The 22,877-nt window shown below is 40.7% G+C and overlaps 1 protein-coding gene across 1 annotated transcript in view; it reads left to right on the top strand.

The window, feature by feature from the left end:
• Positions 1-22,877, top strand: part of LOC139470805 (5'-3' exoribonuclease 1-like) — a 76,546-nt gene that overhangs the window by 49,958 nt on the left and 3,711 nt on the right. Inside the window, exons 28-40 of the mRNA XM_071253095.1 lie at positions 4,415-4,550; positions 6,100-6,162; positions 6,974-7,176; positions 8,389-8,734; positions 9,329-9,442; positions 10,479-10,904; positions 11,337-11,475; positions 12,816-13,005; positions 15,716-15,794; positions 16,425-16,538; positions 17,455-17,481; positions 20,635-20,764; positions 21,572-21,840. Coding sequence (XP_071109196.1) covers positions 4,415-4,550; positions 6,100-6,162; positions 6,974-7,176; positions 8,389-8,734; positions 9,329-9,442; positions 10,479-10,904; positions 11,337-11,475; positions 12,816-13,005; positions 15,716-15,794; positions 16,425-16,538; positions 17,455-17,481; positions 20,635-20,764; positions 21,572-21,840 — 2,236 coding nt within the window. The remainder of the gene's footprint in view (positions 1-4,414; positions 4,551-6,099; positions 6,163-6,973; positions 7,177-8,388; positions 8,735-9,328; positions 9,443-10,478; positions 10,905-11,336; positions 11,476-12,815; positions 13,006-15,715; positions 15,795-16,424; positions 16,539-17,454; positions 17,482-20,634; positions 20,765-21,571; positions 21,841-22,877) is intronic.

Genomic DNA, 22,877 nt, shown 5'->3' with positions numbered 1-22,877 from the left:
GATTTCTTTCTGCTTTGGTTGACTTGCTGATGGAATAGAAGTGATTGACTCACAGCCTTGATTCTCCAAGAGCTAAGTTTTCATTCATAACTGTGAAAGATTGGTCAAACTTGGTTACTTGGTTGCATATCATATATTCCCTAACAACATGGGATATTTTTCATGATATCAGTCACTGGTTTATCTGGTCCGGACTCGATTATTTATTGTCCTCTGTGATTTAGCTGAAATATTGCTGAGTGAAACAAACAAATAAACGAAGAAACATTTGATGTGAAGGAACCGTTGATCATATCTTTCCCATATGAAAATAGTGATGACTCACCGAATTTCTGTTTTGTAGTTGTTGAAAATGGGTAGTGCAGCTTTTTACACTGGGGGTATATTGGCCACTTTCGAAGTCAGTACTGTAGAACCACATGTGTTGTATTTTTGTATACTTGTATGATTATACATTTGTTTTTGTCAGTCTCATTCATGACTTTTATTCAAATTTATTTTTAGTCGCCAGTATCACCAAGGGAAAGAGAATCAATGCACCGGCTTCGTCCGATCACCATGGCTAGGACTGAAGAATGTACCAGATCAAGTGAACATCAGAAACAAGAGGAGTTGTCTCCTACTGTCTGTGTCATGTCTTGCTACTGCAGCACTTCATTATAGGAATAGGTAGCTAGGTCATCGACCTGTGTCAAGTAGGTCATTCTGACAGTCTCCTGTTGGCCAATGTCAGATAGGTCATTGAGACAGTGTCATGTAGGCCCATGCCAGATAGGTCATTGAGACAGTGTCATGTAGGCCCATGTCAGATAGGTCATTCTGACAGTGTCATGTTGGCCCATGTCAGATAGGTCATTGAGACAGTGTCATGTAGGCCCATGTCAGATAGGTCATTGAGACAGTGTCATGTAGGCCCATGTCAGATAGGTCATTGAGACAGTGTCATGTAGGTCCATGTCAGATAGGTCATTCTGACAGTGTCATGTAGGCCCATGCCAGATAGGTCATTGAGACAGTGTCATGTAGGCTCATGTCAGATAGGTCATTGAGACAGTGTCATGTAGGCCCATGCCAGATAGGTCATTGAGACAGTGTCATGTAGGCCCATGTTAGAGAGATCATTGAGACAGTGTCATGTTGGCCCCTGTTTGATAGGTCATTGAGACAGTGTCATAAAGGCCCATGTCAGATAGGCCATTGAGACAGTGTAGGCCCATGTCAGATAGGTCATGGCCACACATTCAGGGTTCAGTGTGTGTCCAGAGAAATACTAATAATATAAATCTGTTTATGATGAGCTAGATTCCATTCACAAAGTGAGTGCTCATAGTGCAACATTTTATTGTCCCCGTCTTTTAATCGGTGTGGACGCCAAATTAATTCTCAGCTCCCTTGGGAGTATACAACCCAAGGTGTCTTATGAGGCCCTAGAAGGGTTAGTCATATTACCATTTCATCCTACCAGGTACCCATTAACTGCCATTCTTGCCATGGTGATAGACGGTATGTTAATTTGTGGACATGTAAGTTTTAACATACAACATCCTAGCTCTATTAGGTGCCTGATGATGTCAGTACTAGTTACGACCTGTGAAGATCCGGGGTAGAATAGGTCTTCAGCAACCCATGCTTGCCGTAAAAGGTGACTATGCTTGTCGTAAGAGGCCGCTAACGGAATCGGGTGGTCAGGCTTGCTGACTTGATTGATGTATGTAATCGATCACAATTGTGTAGTTGTATGCTCATGATGTCAATCACTGGATTATCTGGTCCCGACTGGATTATTTACAGACTGCCATCATAAAGCTGGAAAATTGCTGAGTGTGGCGTTAAACAACAAACGACAGCCCTAGTTACAAAATAACCAGAAATGGTATGGAGGACCACCTCTATATCGTCACATGAAGGTATTTGGAATCAGAAACCAATCTCGAGCATGTATGAAAAAGGTGCTCATGTGCTTGATATGAGTGCAAGTATCAGCATTGATATATATAAGATGTACTAGAAAGCCTGCAGCAATCTGTTCACTCTCTACATTGTTTTAGATATATTTTAATATATTGTGACCACAAACTACTGCTGTGATACGGGTGTGTATGTGTACAAAACTTTGTGTCTGTGTGAGTGTACTCCTGTCTGTGATTGTCTGTGAAAATTTATTTTTCTGATCAAAGAATTGTTTCCCCCATATGTGTGTTGGGTCTATGGGCCTCTTCAATGCGTAGCGGGTGTGCCAAATCTTACGAACAATCGCAAATTGTTTACTGCGATGCTAGTCAATGGATGTAGGCCATGAATAAGTTTGCAGAACACAACACTCTATGAACAGATTAAATTTGTGTGCAACCTTCGAATGTAATTGATCTTAAGAAAACCACTCAAGTGTTTTGCATAAAGTTATCTATGGCTGATGAGCATGATAAGGCTGGCTTAAAAGATCAATAATCGGAATTATCGTCATTGGGAAGAAAAACGAATGATTATTGGTATGAAATTGTTGTCATCGATAATAACTCACATAAACTATTGTGATGAAATAAGTTTAGATTTACCCAATTTGTTATTGTCAATCAGGTCAATTGTCGAAAACAGAATGCAACTATCCACAAAGTAATCCATGTATAACTGTGTCACTGCTCACCAGTGGGATGAAATATGTTGATTTCTTTTGGGACTTTCTTGCATATTTGCTCAAAGTTACTTCTCCAATATTTATTGATAATTGATCGATATTTAGTTGCCGATTATCAATTTCTATGATCTGCATCGTTAGCCAGCCCTAATACATTTGTCGAAAATTTCATTGACCACATGAAAAACCACCCACCTTAAAATGATTTTGCATGTTGCTTGAATAAAATGAAGCTTGACCAAATGTTTCTATGGCTGTCACAACAGGGCCCGAGAAGATTCGGGGTAGAACAGGTCTTTAGCAACCCATGTTTGCCGTAAAAGGTGACTATGTCGTAAGAGGCGATGAACAGGATCGGTGGTCAGGCTCGCTGACTTGGTTGATGCATGTCATCGATCCCAAATTGTGTTGATAGATGCTCATGATGTCAATCACTGGATTGTCTGGTCCAGACTCAAATATTTACAGACTACCGTCATATAGCTGGAATATTGCTGAGTGCAAACAAACAAACAAACAAACAAATCTAAAGATAGGATGTTTGTTGTCGTGATAATGTGAGACAACATCTCAGGAACATGTGGGTCTTGTGCATTGATGTAATTCTATTGCGTGATGACAGAAAATAAAATATGTGACAATCCTTTTTGTTAAGTTTTATTGTTTCTTCCATCCCAAAGTACGAGGACGGATCCTTTCAAAATGAGGGGTCCAAAATTTCAAAATCTTCTCTCAGTGGTGGTGGTGGGTTTGGTTTTCAAGGGGGGTGGGGCTAGACCCCCTGGACCCCCTCTGGATCTGCCTATGAACTATACTACTCAACTTTTGATAGGGATAATCAGATATCATTCTATGTAAAAATACACTTGACATTTGAGAATCAGTTTTGTATATGACGTAAAGATAAAAAATATGCCTATAAAAAGTTGAGTAGGATAGATTTTATCTCAATCAGATACTGAACCCTGTGGGGATTCTAAGGAAATATAGGTTCCTGTATCCAGTGCTGTTTAGTAAGAGCTGGCTACAGGGCTGGATGGCCAGTCTCTGAGACTTGGTTCATGCGTGTCCTTGTACTCCAATACTTTCTGTCACATGTTTCTTCTGGTCCACAGTGGATTGTTAACCAGTTGCCATGATACAGCTGGAATAGTGCAGCTTACTGACATTTTCACTCGCTCATTCACTTGTTTTAAAACATTCCCTCGTCATGCTGAAGACCTAGGTTTGATTCCCCACATGGGTACAATGTGTGAAGCCTTTCTGTGGTGTCCCCTGCTGTGATATTGCTGGAATATTGCTAAAAGCGATGTAAAACCATAATCACTCACCATCCTTAATCTTTGAAAATGGGCCTATTTAGAAAATCTGCCCAGAAACAATTGAGTTCCATAAACAAGTTATATTCTTTTGCGCCCCTCAATATAGCACCAACTCTGTTATAGCGCGCAGTTCAGGTGAACGAACAGGTATAACAAACTTGGTTAATATAAATATGAAATTTGACATAAATCATCACTAGACACGATGATTAACCATTTAAATTGCATTTCCTTCTCTCCAAGGCCAAAGTACCCAATGATACAACTTCAAAGAATTGTCGGAAGAAATTGTATCTGTTATAATGATTTCAGATACAAGCTAGAAAACGCATATTACTCACCCGACATCTAAATCTTATTTGGCACGGTCGTCGGGCAATGGTATCTTTTCACCCCTGAAAATTGAGTATTTCTAATATAATTTGTTAGATATCTGTATGTTTACCTTTCCTTCCAGTGAATACAAGCTGAAGCACATGGTAGACTTTGTGAGGAACCTGCCATGTAACAATGTCAAGCCCCTGTCCACAGGGGCTGACATCCTGGAGGAGGGCGTGGTCAAGGCAATTGAAGAGGAGGTGGACACGGTTAATGTGAGTATTGTGTGCGTGCATTCCGGCCATGTTGACCTTGGTAAGATTGGCATAGGATTAGGAAAACTGACACCGTGTAAGAAAGGTGTCTGTTATTCTTTTGTAACAGGTGACTTCTATGGGAATGGGAGATGTGTTTTCTGTTGCTGGCATACAATTCTTTTCTCTGAAAGTTGGAGCAGAACAGAAAAATTTTTCACAGCATATTTTTTCATGACATTCAGAATGTACAACAGCACACTGGCAGAATTATTTTCTGCAAGCATTTACTTGCACAAATTGAAGGCTGATATATATACAGAATACCGGATACCTTCTGCCATATTGGTAAGGAATGGGCACAAGCTCCTTCCTCAGTTATGTTAGTAACGGGGACAGACTTGGCACCCATAAAGACTTGAAACAAACGCTGTCAAAGTAAATGTCATATTCCGAAGTTAATGAAAACTAGTTTGTGTTTGTTGAAATGTGACCCTGATGGATGTCGCTGACGAAGCTGCCATACACCATTTAGGAACTGCTTAATTCCTTCCAAGAGCTCTATTTCATCATAGCCATAATTTCCATTTTGACTAAATTCACACTAAAAAAATATTAAGATATTTCAGCAGATGTCCTCTTCTCTATTAGTTATATAATGAGCTGTTGCAAGGGAGAAAATCTTTTGACCCAAGTTCACACAGAAAAGAAGTGACACAGAACGCATGCCCTCTGTTGTCACGGTTGTAGGTGATTGTTAAAGTGATACAGACACATGCCCTCTGTTGTCATGGTTGTAGATGATTGTTAAAGTGATACAGACACAGTCCCTCTGTTGTCACGGTTGTAGGTGATTGTTAAAGTGATACAGACACATGCCCTCTGTTGTCACGGTTGTAGGTGATTGTTAAAGTGATACAGACACATTCCCTCTGTTGTCATGGTTGTAGGTGATTGTTAAAGTGATACAAACATGTGCCCTCTGTTGTCATGGTTGTAGATGATTGTTAAAGTGATACAGACACATTCCCTCTGTTGTCATGGTTGTAGATGATTGTTAGAGTGATACAGACACAGTCCCTATGTTGTCATGGTTGTAGATGATTGTTAGTGTGATACAGACACATGCCCTCTGTTGTCATGGTTGTAGATGATTGTTAAAGTGATACAGACACAGTCCCTATATTGTCATGGTTGTAGATGATTGTTAGTGTGATACAGACACATGCCCTCTGTTGTCATGGTTGTAGATGATTGTTAAAGTGATACAGACACAGTCCCCATATTGTCATGGTTGTAGATGATTGTTGTTAGTGTGATACAGACACATGCCCTCTGTTGTCATGGTTGTAGATGATTGTTAAAGTGATACAAACACGTGCCCTATATTGTCATGGTTGTAGATGATTGTTAAAGTGATACAAACACATGCCCTCTGTTGTCATGGTTGTAGATGATTGTTAAAGTGATACAAACACGTGCCCTATATTGTCATGGTTGTAGATGATTGTTAAAGTGATACAAACACATGCCCTCTGTTTAAGTTGATTTTTCAATGTTTTTCTTTCAGGAGGAGAACAGGAGGAAACAGAAGAAAGTCAAGATGCAAGTGAAACCTCATTTGCTCTTCAGAGTGAGTATAGTTGACTTACTATGAGACTAAACTCTGTGGTCATTTCCAGATCTAGACATTGTAATATAAATGCCTTATGTGTAACTGAGAAACTCTTTCTGTAATTACAATTATCATGATCATATTGCTTGTCAGACGTTTTAAAATTTGAGTTACCAGACCAGACAAAGTATATTCTATTTGCAACTTAAATATATTACACTTGCAAGAACTGTGAATTGCCCTTCATACAAAGAGTTAACTTTCAGTTCAGTCTTTGATATTTTCCTTCAGTGGTGTTTTTCTTTTTAAGAAGCAAGGATTTTTTCAAGCGCAACTCAATGGATCTGGTGTTTTTTCTTGATGAGTTGGCTGATGACCCCGAATCATTGCTCCCAATATCAATCACTGGATTGTCTGGTCCAGACTTGATTATTTACAGACTGTCATCATATAGCTAGAATATTGCTGAGTGGGATGTCAAACAACAAACACACACTGACAACAGGGTTATACACAACTCAGAAATGTGCATCCAGTGTCAAGAATGGACACAGATAAGAAATATATTGCATCCCGAAGGATGCATAATAATATTCATGGTACCAAATTCTCGACAAGAATTATTAAGGTCCTGTAATTAAAGTAGTTATCAAATCTAACAGTACAGTACACTGCACCATTTCATAACTTTACAGGACCCTCATATTTACTATAACCTTGAAATTAGTAATTTGGGGGCCCTGGACCCCTAGTTTTGTAGGTCAAGGTAAGACCCTTTTCAATATTCAAAGGTATTTGGAATCTGAATGAAGCACTGATGTGTTTTCAGCCCCTGATCAACCAAGGCCCCCTGGTGCCGGACCAGACTGCCACCTACTGGCTGTACGACCGTGTGGTAGCTGTGAAGCTGGGGTACCCTGTCCCCCTCGGGCTGAGGGGCGTGGTCGTCGGCATCCACCCTGACGAGAAGGAGAGCGACACGCTGTATGATGTTGTGTTTGATGCAGAGTTTGTCGGAGGAATCAGTGTCAGGTGAGCTACAGGAAGGTTGTGTTTGTTGATAGTCAGGCTGGGATGAGGGAGGTGATGCCTACAAGCCCAGTTGTCACCTCACCACCAAAATAAATCAGTGACTAAATTTGATACTGCCTTGTGCTTAATTCTTACGAAACTTCTACCTCTATTACATTTTTGCCATAAATCCTGTATTTTGGCTTCAGTCACAACAATTAAACTTTTCAGATTTTCAACAGAAGTCCTCTTCACTGTCAGTCACACAATTAATGGTTCCCCATAGAGGCACCACAATTTATTATGAAGAGTTACGTCTCTTAGGCATACCAGAAACAAATGATCATGGGTTCCAATCATGAATTGGCGCTGTCTTTGGAGGTATATCGCATCCATGCTCATGGGTTTCGCCTGAGTTGTAAACATCTAAGACCTGCATCACTTAAACTTTTCCTCCATCAAGTTGATGTGCCATTAAAACTGTTCAAACTGTCCAAAAACCAAACAGTTGAGAGCTTTCTCAAGGTGCCTTGTCTTTTATTATAGGTGATCCACCAGGGGATAAGGGACCTTATTGTTAAAAATTCACATTTAGACTTTTCATTATATTTTCAAACCTCAGTATCGGCACACAAAAAAACAATTCACAAGCTTCAATTCATATTTATTACAGAGATACATGACATCGATCATTTGGAATCATTTTCCGACTTATAACTGTTATGCAGTAATTACAGTTTTTGTACATATGTCTGATGAATTGAAGGCAGCTGTGAATGCTGAAGTGTTTTGTAATTATGTTTTTATTACATTACGAACTAACAAGAGAAATAGAAGATACTGTTGTACAGTTCACACATATCTTCACTGAAGTAAGTTGATGTCAAACGTCTTTAGGACATCACAGCACAACTGTATTCTTGCATGCATAAGGTCCCTTTTCTCCAGATTGGTCATATAGGATCCACGTGAGGATTCCAGGTCAGGAGAGGACCCTGGTACCCGCACTCAGCAATATTCCAACTATATGATGGCGGTCTGTAAATAATCTAGTCTGGACCAGACAATCCAGTGATTGACATCATGATCATCGATCCACACAATTGGGATTGATGACATGCATCAACCAAGTCAGCGAGCCTGACCACCCGATCCCCTTAGTGGCCTTTTAGAACAAGCAGAGTCACCTGTTACGGCAAGTATGATTCTAATTCTATGTATGTATTGTTGCAGGTGTTCTTCAAACCGAGGCTACCGTGTCCCAGCAGCTGCGATGATCAACCTGAGCCACGGAGAGAGGAAGGAGAAGAGGAGTCATGATGGGGCTCAGGGTCTCCGTCCAGCCATTGGCACCTGGGGTCTCGGGTCAGGGGCCAACCTCAACACCAACCACAGTTACAGCGCTCTCATGTCAAAGTCAGGGGGACACAGAGGTCGGGGCAAGGAGCCCCATATGCAGTGGGGGTCTGGAGATCGACGCCTAAATCACAGACACAATGACCAGTTTGATTCATCACAGAAACAGGACAAATACAATTACTACAATGGGAGTGACAGCTTCAATAAAGGATTTGGACAGGTGATTGTATAACTTGATTAGGCAGACCAAATTATTTTGAAAAATACTTTTATTTGAAAAATACTAAAGAAAGGAAGTAAAAATAATCACCCGCCTCTGTGGTCTAGTGGACAGAGAGTATGCCCAGAGAGTGGCAGGTTGGTGGTTTGATCATACCAAAAGACGTTAAAAGAGTGTACTTGTTGTTACCCTGCCTGGCACTCGGCATGCAGGGGTTAAAACAAGGTGTGGCTGGCTGGTGAGTCAGTGTACTGCGTCTGAGTGGGTACCCATGTTAAACTGGGATCTCCGTGCTAGCACTATAAAACCAGCATTCAATAATCAAACTTAGTACAAGAAGCCACACACACACCTATGTGCATGGACGTCGCTGTATCAAATGCAGTAATCTTGAATGCGACTTTAAACCCCATTTCACCCCACCCAAACAAATAATCAGTGACTAAATTTGATACTGCAGTGTTACTGTGTTTATCGAGATATATGATAGAGCAAGCATGAGAGAATAAACACAACAAAGAATGACAGTTTACTATATATTGAATGAATACTGAAACTGTCGCATGGACTAAACATTAATGAATTTGTTCACAGAAAAATGGCGGGTTTACCAACAGCAATCCCCAGTTTGTTACACCGAAGGTCACACAAACACAGTTCTCTAAACGAACACCAAACAGAACTCAACAGACTGGAGGGAAGTCACAGGTGAGTACTCATCTCAAACTGTTTGATTGTAAACACACTCACTCACACTCACTCACTCACTCACTCACTCACTCACTCACTCACTCACTACATTTTCCGAATAAAGCCTCCTACATCAATTTGTTGCAGCCGAAGCAACGAAGCCCAGAGTTGTTCCAAAATTTGAAACATGACTGTTCATAGTTTCAAGGAATAACAGGATCTAAATTATCCAAACATCACTAATTTTGTTGCAACAAATGTTGTTTAAAAACAACATTGTCAATATCTGAGATTTTAATTACTAATTTGAACCCCAATGATCCCAGTTATTATTTTCTTCCACAATTTGGGATATGTCTGGATTTACACTATAACTTCCTGTCTACTGAAGTTTAGTATTTCAAATTGAGCACCCTATGTGTATTCCGAGACCTGTTCCACAAAGCAATCTTAGCGCTTAGGTTATCGTAACTGCCATGCTTTAACATGGGCTTATGATTGACATTACATCTTGTTCGTTCCTAGGCCCCGTTCCACAAAGTGATCTCAGCGCTACAATACCAAGGCCATCTTAGGGCTAAAGTGATTGAAACTGACATACTCTAACATGGGCTTACGATTGTGGTAGCGTCTTGTTCTGACCTAGGCCCCGTTCCACAAAGTGATCTCGGTGCTACGACATCAAAGGGATCTTAGGGCTAAGGTGATCGTAACTGCCGTAATTTAACGAGGGCTTACGATTGTCATAGCAACTTTTTCTATACTGATACCCGTTCCACAAAGTGATCTTAGCACTACAACAATCATAAGTCCATTATAAAGCATGGCAGTTACGATCACTTTAGCTCTAGGATGACTTTGGTGTCGTAGTGCTGACATCACTTTGTGGAACGGGGCCCTTGGCAGAACAAGACCCATCCTGGTTGTAAGAGCCGACCTGGCTGCTTGTTCTTTGTATGCCGGTGTTATAGATGGTTGCTTGTGCCTATCAGCCACTGGTTTGCCTGGTCCAGATTTGGTGCTGTTTTTACAGTAATGATTTTCATGATTGTAGCCTTCCCAAGATGCAGCAAGCACAAACTCCGAGTTTGCCAACATGTGGAAGGAGCTGCAGGCCGGCACCGGACAGACAACACCATCTGGTGGCAACCTCATCCAAGAACCATCACTCCAACAGGCAGCACTTGCATTAGGGCAGATAACTCCTCCTACAACAAGGCATCAGAAGAAACCAGAATTGAGTGGAGGTAGTGACAGTGCCACTGTTCAGGACTCGGAAAGTGAAAACAAGTTTGGAGCTAGCAGCAGTAAGAAGATAGATCTACAGACTCTGTTTGACCGTGCCAGCTTGCAGAAGGACGCCACAGAGAAGGACGAGTTCATCGCCATGATGGACTCTCTGGAGTTGTCAGGGAAGACCCAGAAGGAGGAAGAGGTTGTCGGGGGGATCAACAGTAGTAATAATAATGCCACGGAACAGGTGAGACCGTCACAGTCAATCTCTTCACTCCCTGTCTCCTAAATAGTATAGCCTACTCATGGGGTAAGAAGAAAGGTCTGCAGCAATCCATACTTGTCATGGTCAGACTTTGTGACTTGCTTGATTCATGTCATCTTATCCCAATTATCATGATTAATCACTGGATTGTCTGGTCCAGATTTGGTCATTATACATATCATGATAATTAAGCTGGAATATAATGCAGCGTTAAACAACAAACAAACAAACACAATGGTGTTTCCTCATGGTCAAAGCTTTCACTTTCAAGACCTGTGTACCCCACATAGGTACTAATGTACCCATTCTTGGTTCTCACCCAGTAGAAAACAATACTTATGTCATGCTATGATGTTGATGGAATATTATAAGATTACTAAACCCATACACTCTCTCCCTCTGTTTGTCATACAGGATGGTAGTTCTGCACTGAAACACATGCTGAAGATTGGATCGGACACAGGTTCAACGCCAGACGGTGGTAGTATGCCAAATACATCCTCGCCAACAAAAGCGTATGGGAAACAGTTATCAGTGCAGGAACTGTTTGATGGTGAGTGTTTGTCCTTCTGAGGTCATTGTGGGACCTAGAACCCATAGTAATCATCAAGTGTACGAACAGCAGATGTAGTTCTGTGACAGCTTTGTCAAGCAGGGCCCAGGTATCCAACGTGCAAGGGCCCATGTGCACTAAGTGATTTTTGCTCTATCCTTATTGTAAGCCTATGTTTTGTATATGCGTTCCAATGGTAATAGCAAAGATCCCTTTTAGGAAGTAACAGTGCACTTTGTGATATGATATGATTATGAGGTCATGAACTCTTGATATGCTACTTGTATCATCGTATCAAATATGATTGCGATGCTTTTGTGAGGTCCTGATCTCATGATATGCTACTTGTATTGTCGTGTCAAATATTATCGTGATGCTTTGGTGAGGTTGTGATCTCATGATATGCTACTTGTATCGTCGTGTCAAATATTATCGTGATGCTTTGGTGAGGTCCTGATCTCATGATATATGCTACTTGTATCCTCGTGTCAAATATTATCGTGATGCTTTGGTGAGGTTGTGATCTCATGATATGCTACTTGTATGGTCGTGTCAAATATTATCGTGATGCTTTGGTGATACATAACAAGTACAAGAAGCACCATGCAGTGTTTAGTTTAATCATATATTGTATTAACATGTGAGGTGAGGTGAAATTGGGTTTAATGTCGCGTCCAAGATTATTGCTCTTATATAGCGACGTGCATGCACGTGTGTGTGTGTGGCTGCTTGTACTAGTCCGGACTGATGCCGAATTATAGTGCTAGCCCACTGGGATACCATGCCGCAGTTTAACATGAATACCCCACTCAGACACAGTATACTGACTTTGAGACGACCAGTCCTTGTTTTAGCCCCTTAATGCCGAGCGTCAGACAGGGTAACAACAAGTACCATCTTTTAGCGTCTTTTGGTATGACGCGGCTGGGGATCAAACCACTTCCGCTCTCCGGGTGGACGCTCTACCACTAGACCACGGAGGCGGTCTGCATTAACATGTATCTGCATGTGCAGCCAGATATATATCTCTGGCCATAGTATCCTTATCTTGATTATCTGCAGGGTGATAGTTCTCATACAGTAATGATTGTATAACATTGCATACAAATTACCAACTTTAGTTTTAAGAATTTAGTTTAATGATCTTTGTCAAGATCTGGCAACATGAGTTGAACTTCATGATCAGCTGATCAGCATGGATGCGACTGAAGTATCCGAGGCATCATTGGTAACTTTTGTATCATGAAAACGAATGTAAACAGGCAGTTCTGAATGGAGAATAATAACAGCTGTGTTAATTGTGGATATTTTACAACATACCATTTTATGACATTTTATAGGTGCTAAACAACAGGAGACCTCTCCACCACAACCCAAGCAACAGCAACAGCAACAGAAGGAGCAAGAAAGAAAGCAGCATCAAGGTCAGGGTCACAGACAACAGCAGCGGCAAGGTCAAAGGCAACAGCATCAAGGTCAAGGTCATGTGAATCACCGACCTCACGAATCTGGACCTAGGTTAGACACAGGGTGTGTTGTGGTTTGTTTGTGCTTACTTTAATTGCATGGCGGAAAGGCTTGTTCAAGTTTTCTGTTATTGATTGCGTTTATCATAAGAACAAGGTAATATACAGGCACTTTTTGGCCCATAAAATTGGTACATTAAATTCATGGAAATGTTACGTAAGTTATGTGTCGGGTTCACATGACTGACAACTAGGCATCCAATTAACTTCCTGTCACTTTAGACTTGGGGCATGACCAGGTCAAAGGTGAATTGACTGCTTTGTTATGTTTGTTTGTTTGTTTGTTGTTTAACGCCACTCTCAGCAATGTTCCAGCTCTGTGACAGTGGTCTGTAAATAATCGAGTCTGGACCAGGCAATCCAGTGATTGATATCACGAGCATCGATCCATGCAATTGGGATTGATGACATGCATCAACCAAGTCAGCGAGCCTGACCACCCGATCCCGTTAGTTGCCTCTTACGACAGGCATAGTCGCCTTTTACGGCAAGCATGGGTTGCTGAAGACCTATTCTAGCCCGGATCGCTTTGTTATGGTTATACAGACATATTCTAAGAAAAAATAACTTTTCATAGACACAACCTAACTCACCAATAGGTACTGCTGATGATATTTTCAAAGGGAATATTTAGAAATACATTTTTAATTTATTTTTATTTCAATGTAATTTGGATGTGAAGTTAGGGAAACTTGAACAACTCTTTTACTGCATGGTTAATATCATCACAATGTACACTGTGTCAAGACATAGTGAGTGTTTGTTTTAAGTTGTGCACTATTAATGGATGCTTTCTGGACAAAATCTGAATGCTGGTTCACAGAAATTGTGGGTATTGACAGTGTGCACTGTACATGTTGCATGATTTCACACATATTTGTAGGAATAAACTGTTACACAAAGGTGACTTACAGGCTTATTACGTACGCTATGTTGTTATCAATAGTCGGTGTACCCTCACGTTGCATGTTGGATCCGTCACAGCATGACGGGGGAGGTTTTGGGGGAGGTCTTGGTGTTTGAGGATATTATTATGTTCTTGTTCTGATGATCTCATTACGTTTTTGTTCTATTGATTTCATTACGTTCTTGTTTTGTTGGTTGTTGCCTTCTTAAGAAATTAAGAAAGTTGATCTTGACATTTTTACCTCGTGATTTACAAAAGGTGGTCTCAAAAGTCAGTTTGGTCATCAAATTCATACATTTTTTGTACCTATTAATTTGCAATAAAAAATTTACCCTTGTGTATTTTAAGATAAATTATATCAACACTCACTTAAAGATACCCTCCTCGGCAAGTTTTGTTACTTTGACTTGTGTTGTGACCAGTGTTAATATAGTTGTTACAAATACATTTGTGACAGATTCTCTGTATAATGGGTGTTGCTGAAATATGCCTGCTGCTTGTGACAAATCTTCCTGTATTAGTTTGGGGCGGTCGGGTAGCCTAGTGGTTATAGCGTTCACTTGTCACGCCGAAGACCCGGGTTCGATTCCCGACATGGGTACAATGTGTGAAACCCATTTCTGGTGACCCCCGCCGTGATATTGCTGGAATATTGATAAAAACGGCGTAAAACCATACTCACTCACTCACTCACTCCTGTATTAGTTTGATCTGAGACTTATTTTGGGAGGCCAAGGCTCTGTTTCACAAAGTGATTGTAGCTCTACGACTGCTGATTAGTCTGTGTTATAGAATGGGATTTAAGATCATATTAGAGCTGTGATTGCTTTGTGGAACATGTAGTTTAAAACAAAGTGCACATATAAGTCACACATAACAAATGAATTGTTTCATTTATTGATTAAAAAACATGATAATGCAAGCCAGCTTATTCATTACCTTGTCTCCAAATTTTACACTTTCGACAAGAGAAAGTTACAGTCTGATGTCAGGTTTAAAGGGGTCATGGGTGGTCCAGTTGTCTACGATGCTGCAATTCGGCCTACAGAGTTGCATCCCTTGGGTATGTCAGAAGCCTATCATGGTTCGAATCTTGATTCACCTAATTTTGTTTCTAGGTTTGTCACTACCATATCCATGCTCATGGGTTTCACCAAAGTGGTAAATGTCTAAGACCTGCATCACTTCAGGTGTTCCTCCCACAACCATCTAACTTGCCGTCATATTACCCTAATACTAAGTAGTGTAAAACCCGCTCACTTAAACAAATGTATATGGTCCGAAGGATCATGATTTTATTTATCAAATTTTCAAAATGCAAAATTGTTAACAGTTGGCCATATTTGCATAACAGAGTCCTCAAGAAGGTGAACTGATTTTGTTGATCCAGGGGATTTCATTATGTTGGCTGTAGTAATGTAGTAATCAATAAGTTTGTCAGTGATTATTTGGAGGGGCACTGGTGGTCAAGAATGCCACAATTTGATTTGCAGAGTTATGCCCCTTAGCTGTGTCTGGATACTCTTATTATGATCTTTGGCTTGTTTGCACCATTCTTCTGATGTCAAGACCTGTATTATTATGGGCTTTCATACCACATTCAAGCCAAACTTGGCTTCTGGCATTGTTTTGTGTAGAATTGGGTGTTAGTATGTTGACTATTATCAGCTGAGCTTACCAGATCAAACAGAAGTTTGCTAGACTTGGGCTTCAGTCTAGAGGCTAAACTTGCAGACTGTAGTAGGGTAATCTGCTATACATCCTCAATTAAACTTAAACCCAATTCATTCAGTCACTTTCATTACAGGAACCCAGTGCTGGACCTAGAGGCCAGGTGTAAGAATCTGGGGCTAGCAGCTCCGGGATACGACTTCAAGCGTGTACAGGTCTGTTCACTTGTTCAGTAACACATGGGAAGTCAGGTGAGGGGACCCAGACAAGGAGGCAGAAATTTAGATAATTGCAAATGTCAGTGGTTATTTGTTATATGACTTGAGTCATATTACTTCAGGTGGGACCGCCTCTGTGGTCTAGTGGTGGAGCGCTGCCTGAAAAGGGGAAGGTCAGGTGTTCGATCACCGGCCGCGTCATACCAAAAGACATTAAAAGATGGTACTTGTTGTTACCCTGACTGACCCTTGCCGTTAAAAGGCTAAAACAAGGACTGGTCGGCTCAGAGTCAGTATACTGTGTCTGAATTGGGTATTCATGTTAAACAGTGACATGGTATCTCAGTGGGCTAGCACTATTAGATGTGCATGTATGTCGCCATGTAAGTGCGAAAATGTTGAATGCGACGCTAATCCCCTTTTCATCTAACCTCACCTCACTTCAAGTGTGGGTATTGGGTCTTGAGGCACTGAAATTTGCAGAGAACAGACATTCCGGGATGCCCTTGTATATCTGTGGCCTTGGGTTTCATCTAAGTGGTAATATCAAATGTTTTTTCCTTAAAGCTACATGACACTATATCCACTCTTGAGTTGCACTAACAGGAGTTCTGTGTGTTTGTGCAGGGTCACTTCACGAGCATGGTGATGCTGACAAATGGGGCAAGGTTCGAAGGTTCCGAGTGTGGCAGTCGCGAGGAGGCTGCAGAGAGCGCTGCAAGCATTGCCCTGCTTCATCTGGTGAGTCACAAACATACGTTCATAGAGTTCTAATGTTCCGCAGTTCCCTGTGCAGAGTTGCATCCCTTTGGCATGCCAAAACACACACACAGACACACGCACACATGCACGCACGCACGCATGCACACACACACATGCACGCACACACACTGTCAATCACACACACACACTGTCAATCACACACATTGTTACACACATATGCGTGCGTGCGTGCATGGCGCAGTTTAATCTTGAACTCTAGATTAAACCCCATTTCACCTCATCTACAGGGTTCCACAAACCCGTTGGTCCACAAGACAAGTCAAGGAATCAGTACCAGTAGTATTAGATGGTCTTACAGGCTAGTCGAAAATGTGAAAAGACTGTCTTTGCTTTTTCTGTCAACAGAATGAATGGATAGAAAGTGATTTAATATTTGTGTGGTTACTCCCAAAAAATATATTTGTCAAAAGTCTACTTGAGGAGTTCACCATTTTGCTACTTTGGCCCACAGCATAACGTGGGAAAGTGACAGTTAAAGCATTTCAATAAATAGTTCTTGTTTTCTGGTTATGCCTCCATCTGATAATATCTCATATGTGCTGGAGTCTATTCTAAAGAGATAGAAAATAAAATTTGTCAAAACTTTAAAAAAATAGAAAATAATATTTCTATGTGAACAAGCTTCTGTGACCTGGCTTTTCAGAATGTGTTATTTTACACACAAATATATTGTCAGATTAGCACACTGTGATCTGAACTTCTGCCGAATATTCAACAGAATTTTGGACATGTGACCGAAAACTTAACATGGTTTTGACAAATATATTTTTTGCATGTTATGATGATGTATATGTTGACAGTTTTGAAGATATCATATCTGGATGAAATGTTTAATTCAATTTTTTTTAAATTTTTTTTTTTTTTTGTCAAAAAGTTTACTCTTGAATGGCAAATTATCCTGGTGAGTTCTTACTTGATCTTTGACCTTTGCTGGTTTTGTACACCACCGGTGACGTTTTGCTTTATTCTTTGTACCTCTGTACACTAGACATGTTACCATGGTTACAGAGATGCCAACAATTACAAATTAGGCAAAATCATAACAATATTTTGGACCAATGTTCATTATATTAAAGTGAAATATATAATGTTTTAAGATTAAACATTGGCAGTTATTTTCAGCTAATCACCATCGCTATTAGCTAATCCATCAGTGTAGGTTTTTTGTTTTCTATTTACGCTGTCTGCATGGAATGACTGCCTCCTTCACTTTAGATACTGAGTCTGTTACAAAGTAGCATGATATTTCGAGCTTTGAAAAAACAGTTTCCGTGCACGTGAACAATGCTTTCTGAATGTGATTTGTACCTAGAACAGGTCTTCAGTAACCCATGCTTGCCGTAAAAGGCGACTATGCTTGTCGTAAGAGGCGACTAACGGGATCGGATGGTCAGGCCCGCTGACTTGGTTGATGCACGCCATGAATTCCAATTGCGTAGATCGATGCTCATGATATCAGTCACTGGATTGTCTGGCCAAGACTTGATTATTTACAGACTGCTGTCACATGGCTGGAATATTGCTGAGTGTGGTGTTAAACAACAAACAAACAAAACCAGTGTGATTTGTACCATATAGAACAACATCCCTAACCTGCTTGTTCAAATTTCTACATGCATTGTCATATTTTGCCAATGAATAATCACTTGTTTTGCTGAGGAAGGGAAGCGTTACACACTTTGAGCAGTTTGGGTAATGATGTGAAATGCAAATGGTAATTTAAGTAGCAAAACCAAAGTCAGTAATGCTAGTGGTGAAACTGAAAGCAATTGCTCTTCACACCAAAGGCCCGGGTTCGATTTCCCACATGGGTACAATGTGTGAAGAACATTTCTGGTGTACCCCGCAGTGATATTTCTGGGATGTAAAACTCTCACTCACTGATTTAAGACACGAGTTATCCATATTCCTAACTGCCTCAGTTTGGGGTTGGCATCTCTGATGTTCAGCAGTGACATTATTTCGTCTTACTTAGATACATGTATTTGTGTACTGTTTTTTTATATATGTCTTTGTGTATGTGTGTTTACGGCTCTCTAGAAAAGTATTGCATATTCAAATTATATGCTTTGGCAACAGTCCTGCAGTCATAACTGTGAAGTCAAAGTCTGTTTACTGTCTCTTATGGGTTGACAAAGTAAATACTTTTCATGAATAGGGGGCACGGGTGGCCCAGTCGTCTAAGGTGCCGTGATTCACTGTGCAGAGTTGCGTCCCTTGGGCACGCCAAAAACCTTCGATTGTGGGTTTGAATCCCGGTTCGCCCCAATTATGTTTCTAGGTTTGTCAGCACCATACCCGTGCTTGTGGGTTTTACCGAAGTGGTAAACGTCTGAGACCTGCATCACTTCGGGCTTTCCTCCCACATTAAGCTGACACGCCGCGATATAACTGGAATAGTGTTAAAAGCGGCGTTAAACCCAACTCACTCACCCACTTTTCATGAAAAACAACAGAACTGTTTTATTCGCTTCAACGCTTGAGGCAATTTAACTTGAGCTTTATGCTTGTATGTCATGTCTATTGATTGTCAGTGAAAGCATGTGTCATGTGCATAGGTTGTGATTTCAAGACATTGTCTATCATTATTTGTTGTTGATTTCGTCCTTGGTGATCAGAATATAGATGGTTTTACTTCTAAAAACTTCAGATTCAGTGATAGGCAAATGCACATAGAAGATTCATGATTACAATATATAGCTAGTGTTTATTAGCTGTTACACACTAGGACATAGTTTACAGCTTGGTAGCTTTGTATATTTTTGTTTATGGACATTTTTCATCAATGATTTGCACCATGGCAGTGTAGTTGTTACATACCACTCAAAAACAGTTAGGATTACCTGAATCTTTTGTATTACCATAGGGGGAGGTGGGGTAGTCTTGCTCGTCATGTTCGTTTGCTCGTCATGCCGAAAACCCAGTTCGATTCCATACATGGGTACAGCCCATTTCTGGTGTCCCCCCGCCATGATATTGCTGCAATATTGCTAATAGCGGTGTTAAACCATACTCACTCACTTGTATTACTATAGCTAATCCGTCATGCTATGACAGGGTAACTATAGTAATCTGAAAGATAGAGTGATCCTTAACAATTTTGAGTTGCCAAGTTTAGCACAGTAGGTACTTTGTGAAGCATCAATGTGTTATTGTCAACATACTTAATGTCTAACAAGTGTTTTTGCTATATTTAGGATTTATCAGATATGATGCTGATTTTGAAGTTATTATAAATGGACAGTGAATAAGGATGATAGAAATACAAGACTGACATTATTTTATTTACAAATATGGTTCTGATTGGTTTACAACCAAGTGGGAAATAAAATTTTAAGATATTTGATCATAAGGTTAAGATCTGTCTCTATTTAACCTTCATTGTTCATGTAATATGACGATGAACTACTGCTAATTGTAAAAAAAGAATTTTAGATTCGTTCATGGTCCCAGCATTGTTTTGTAAATCTTTGGTTGGTCCGAGCTGATAAAAAATAAAATTCATGAAAAAAATATTGCAGCAAAATAAGGCTAGACATTGTTTTTTTCTCCTTTTTGGCATTATGAATTTTGGACACCAATAATAATGTAGGTAGGTATAAGTGAAAACAAATTCAATTTTAAATATGTTTGGAGATTTTCTCTTCATGTTAAGTACCTAGGAAAGGTTAAAATATAATAGTTGAAGTTGGGACGTGAGTTTTTAAGGTAAATTTTCAACAGATTTTGAGTTAGGTATAATATATTTAAATTGATAAGTTTCCTAACTTTCTTTTAACTTTGTAGTTATTCCTTGTCAGTAAAATATAAACAACCCTTTATTTTCATTTTTAAATATATTTTAATGCTTCAATTTCATTTTGGTGTTGCTATGTTGCACCATTTACAGATTTTAAGACCAATACTTGTCATTTTTAGTAAAGTTACTACAGCCTACTGACTAAAAGTAAAAAATCTTACTGACTAATGACTACCTCTAACCCAGTCAGGACCCTTTACTGATGGGGTTGTAGCAGAGTAGCAGGAATGTCATCAGTTGTTTTTGTTATTGCAGCAAGCCTTTGACCGGACACAGCATCCGCCGTTCATGAACATCCCACCCCCAGGAATGATGATGCCCCCACCCCCACATCTATGTTCGCCAAACTCTGCCTTCAGTCCAGTTCGACCTGGTACAGCACAAAGTGAGTAGCCTGACCCCCAGGGGGAGGTTGCCCCACCCCAACATCTGTCTTTCCCCCACCCCCACATCTGTCTTTCCCAAACTCTGCCTTTAATCCAGTTCAAACTGGTACAGCACAAAGTAAGTAGCCTGACCCCCAGGGGAGAGGATGCCCCACCCCATCTGTGTTTCCCCACCCCATCTGTGTTTCCCCCACCCCTACATCTGTGTTCCCCAAACTACAGTCCAAAGTAAGTAGCCTGACCCCCAGGGGAGAGGATGCCCCACCCCATCTGTGTTTCCCCCACCCCTACATCTGTGTTCCCCAAACTACAGCACAAAGTAAGTAGCCTGACCCCCAGGGGAGAGGATGCCCCACCCCATCTGTGTTTCCCCCACCCCTACATCTGTTCCCCAAACACTAGCTGCCTTTAGTCCAGTTCGACCTGGTACAGCACAAAGTAAGTAGTCTGACCTCTGAGGGAAGATGATGCCCCACCCCACATCTGTTTCCTCCACACCTGTGAGACTGTCGTAACTTCCATGCCTACCGTAATCTTTCATAGCTTTGTGGGACCTCCCTAGGACAGTAAGTAGACACACTCACGGGCCGGTGTGAAACTGTAACAGTAACCCTATATAATTGTAATTAACATGTTCTTTAATGAGTTAGTCAAAATTCCTTTATTCTTCATCACCACATAAACTCAATCCACTCACTCACGGGATTTTCAGGTCACATGTTTGTTAATATTCTGCAGTATTAGAAAATAATAATAAATAGCAATAGTTTGTGCATGGTGGTAACAATATTCCTTTTTCTGACTAGTGTTTGTACCAAGGGGAGGCTACTCTCAACTACGACACCCCCGCCATCAGTTTCCGGGCCCTCCACAGTCTCAGAGATATCAGGGTCATGGTCATCACCAACAAGGGGGTCCACGACATCAGCATCCAGCCAATCAAAATGCAGGAAGTGGTTCGTGGAACCATCACCAAGGTAACCAGTCTGACATGGGGTTGGGAGGAAGCTATCAGAGCACAGAGGCATCGAGGAAGCCGGGATTGGTGACAGACCCTGCCTTCATTCCTCTTCAGGTGATCTTCAGTAAAACTTGCTTTGTTCTGACTTCTCATTCTTGAGAAGTAGTTTCGTGAGACCACATTAATGTTTAGCACACCAGTACCAAAGGCCAAAGTAATGAATCTCATTGGATGACAAATTGATTTCTTGACCATGTTGGGGGCACAGGTGGCTCAGTCATCTAAGGCGCTGCAATTCGCTGTGCAGAGTTGTGTCCTTTGGTCGCGCTCGAAGCCTGAGATTGTGGATTCGAATCCCGGTTCACCCTGATTATGTTTCTAGGTTTGTCAGCACCATAGCCCTGCACGTGGGTTTCGCCAAAGTGGTAAATGTCTGAGACCTACATCACTTCAGACTTTTAAGCTGACACGCTGTGATATAACTGGAATACTGTTTATTTAAAGTCAACTCACTCACTACCAATGTGTAGAAATTTCCGTTGATACTTTGATATATTCTTGTTAACCCATGTGTGACTTTTCTAATGTGGCAAGGGGCGTTTGGCTAGCCTTGTGTTTCAAGCTTTTTAATGCCCAGTTTTCTTGCTCTGTGTTTAGTGTACTGGTAAATGACACATACAATATTTATTTTGGTAGGATGTTTTGGTCATTTCAATTTGTTTTGTTTTCATGCATGGTATGGCATAACATATTGTAATCTTACTATTGACCCAAAGGAACTACCTGGATAAAATTAGTCTCAAGTAACCTCAGACTCAGTGACATTGTTGCCTGAATGTCTTTGTATCCTAACACCATGGAATGTTGTCCATAATATCAACCACTGGTTTGTCTGGTCCATGCTTGATTTATTACAAACTCCAGCGATAAATTGAGACAAAGTGTATTGTTACAGGGCTGCCCTTGGCTTGGACATTGGGAAGTAAATTATATTGTTCAGAATGGGGATTTAAAAAAAATAAAATTGACATTGTATTTCCACATGGCACTCACTCCAATAATGTACAACTTTTGGTTGGGTTGCTTGTTTGTTGTTTAAGGCCCAACTTGGCAATATTCCAGCTATATGACATCGGTCTGTAAATAATCGA

This window comes from Haliotis cracherodii, unplaced genomic scaffold (genome assembly GCF_022045235.1).
Source record: "Haliotis cracherodii isolate W230 unplaced genomic scaffold, xgHalCrac1.p SCAF_21, whole genome shotgun sequence".
Classification (NCBI taxonomy): domain Eukaryota; kingdom Metazoa; phylum Mollusca; class Gastropoda; order Lepetellida; family Haliotidae; genus Haliotis; species Haliotis cracherodii.
This window is presented reverse-complemented; position numbering and strand designations above follow the sequence as displayed.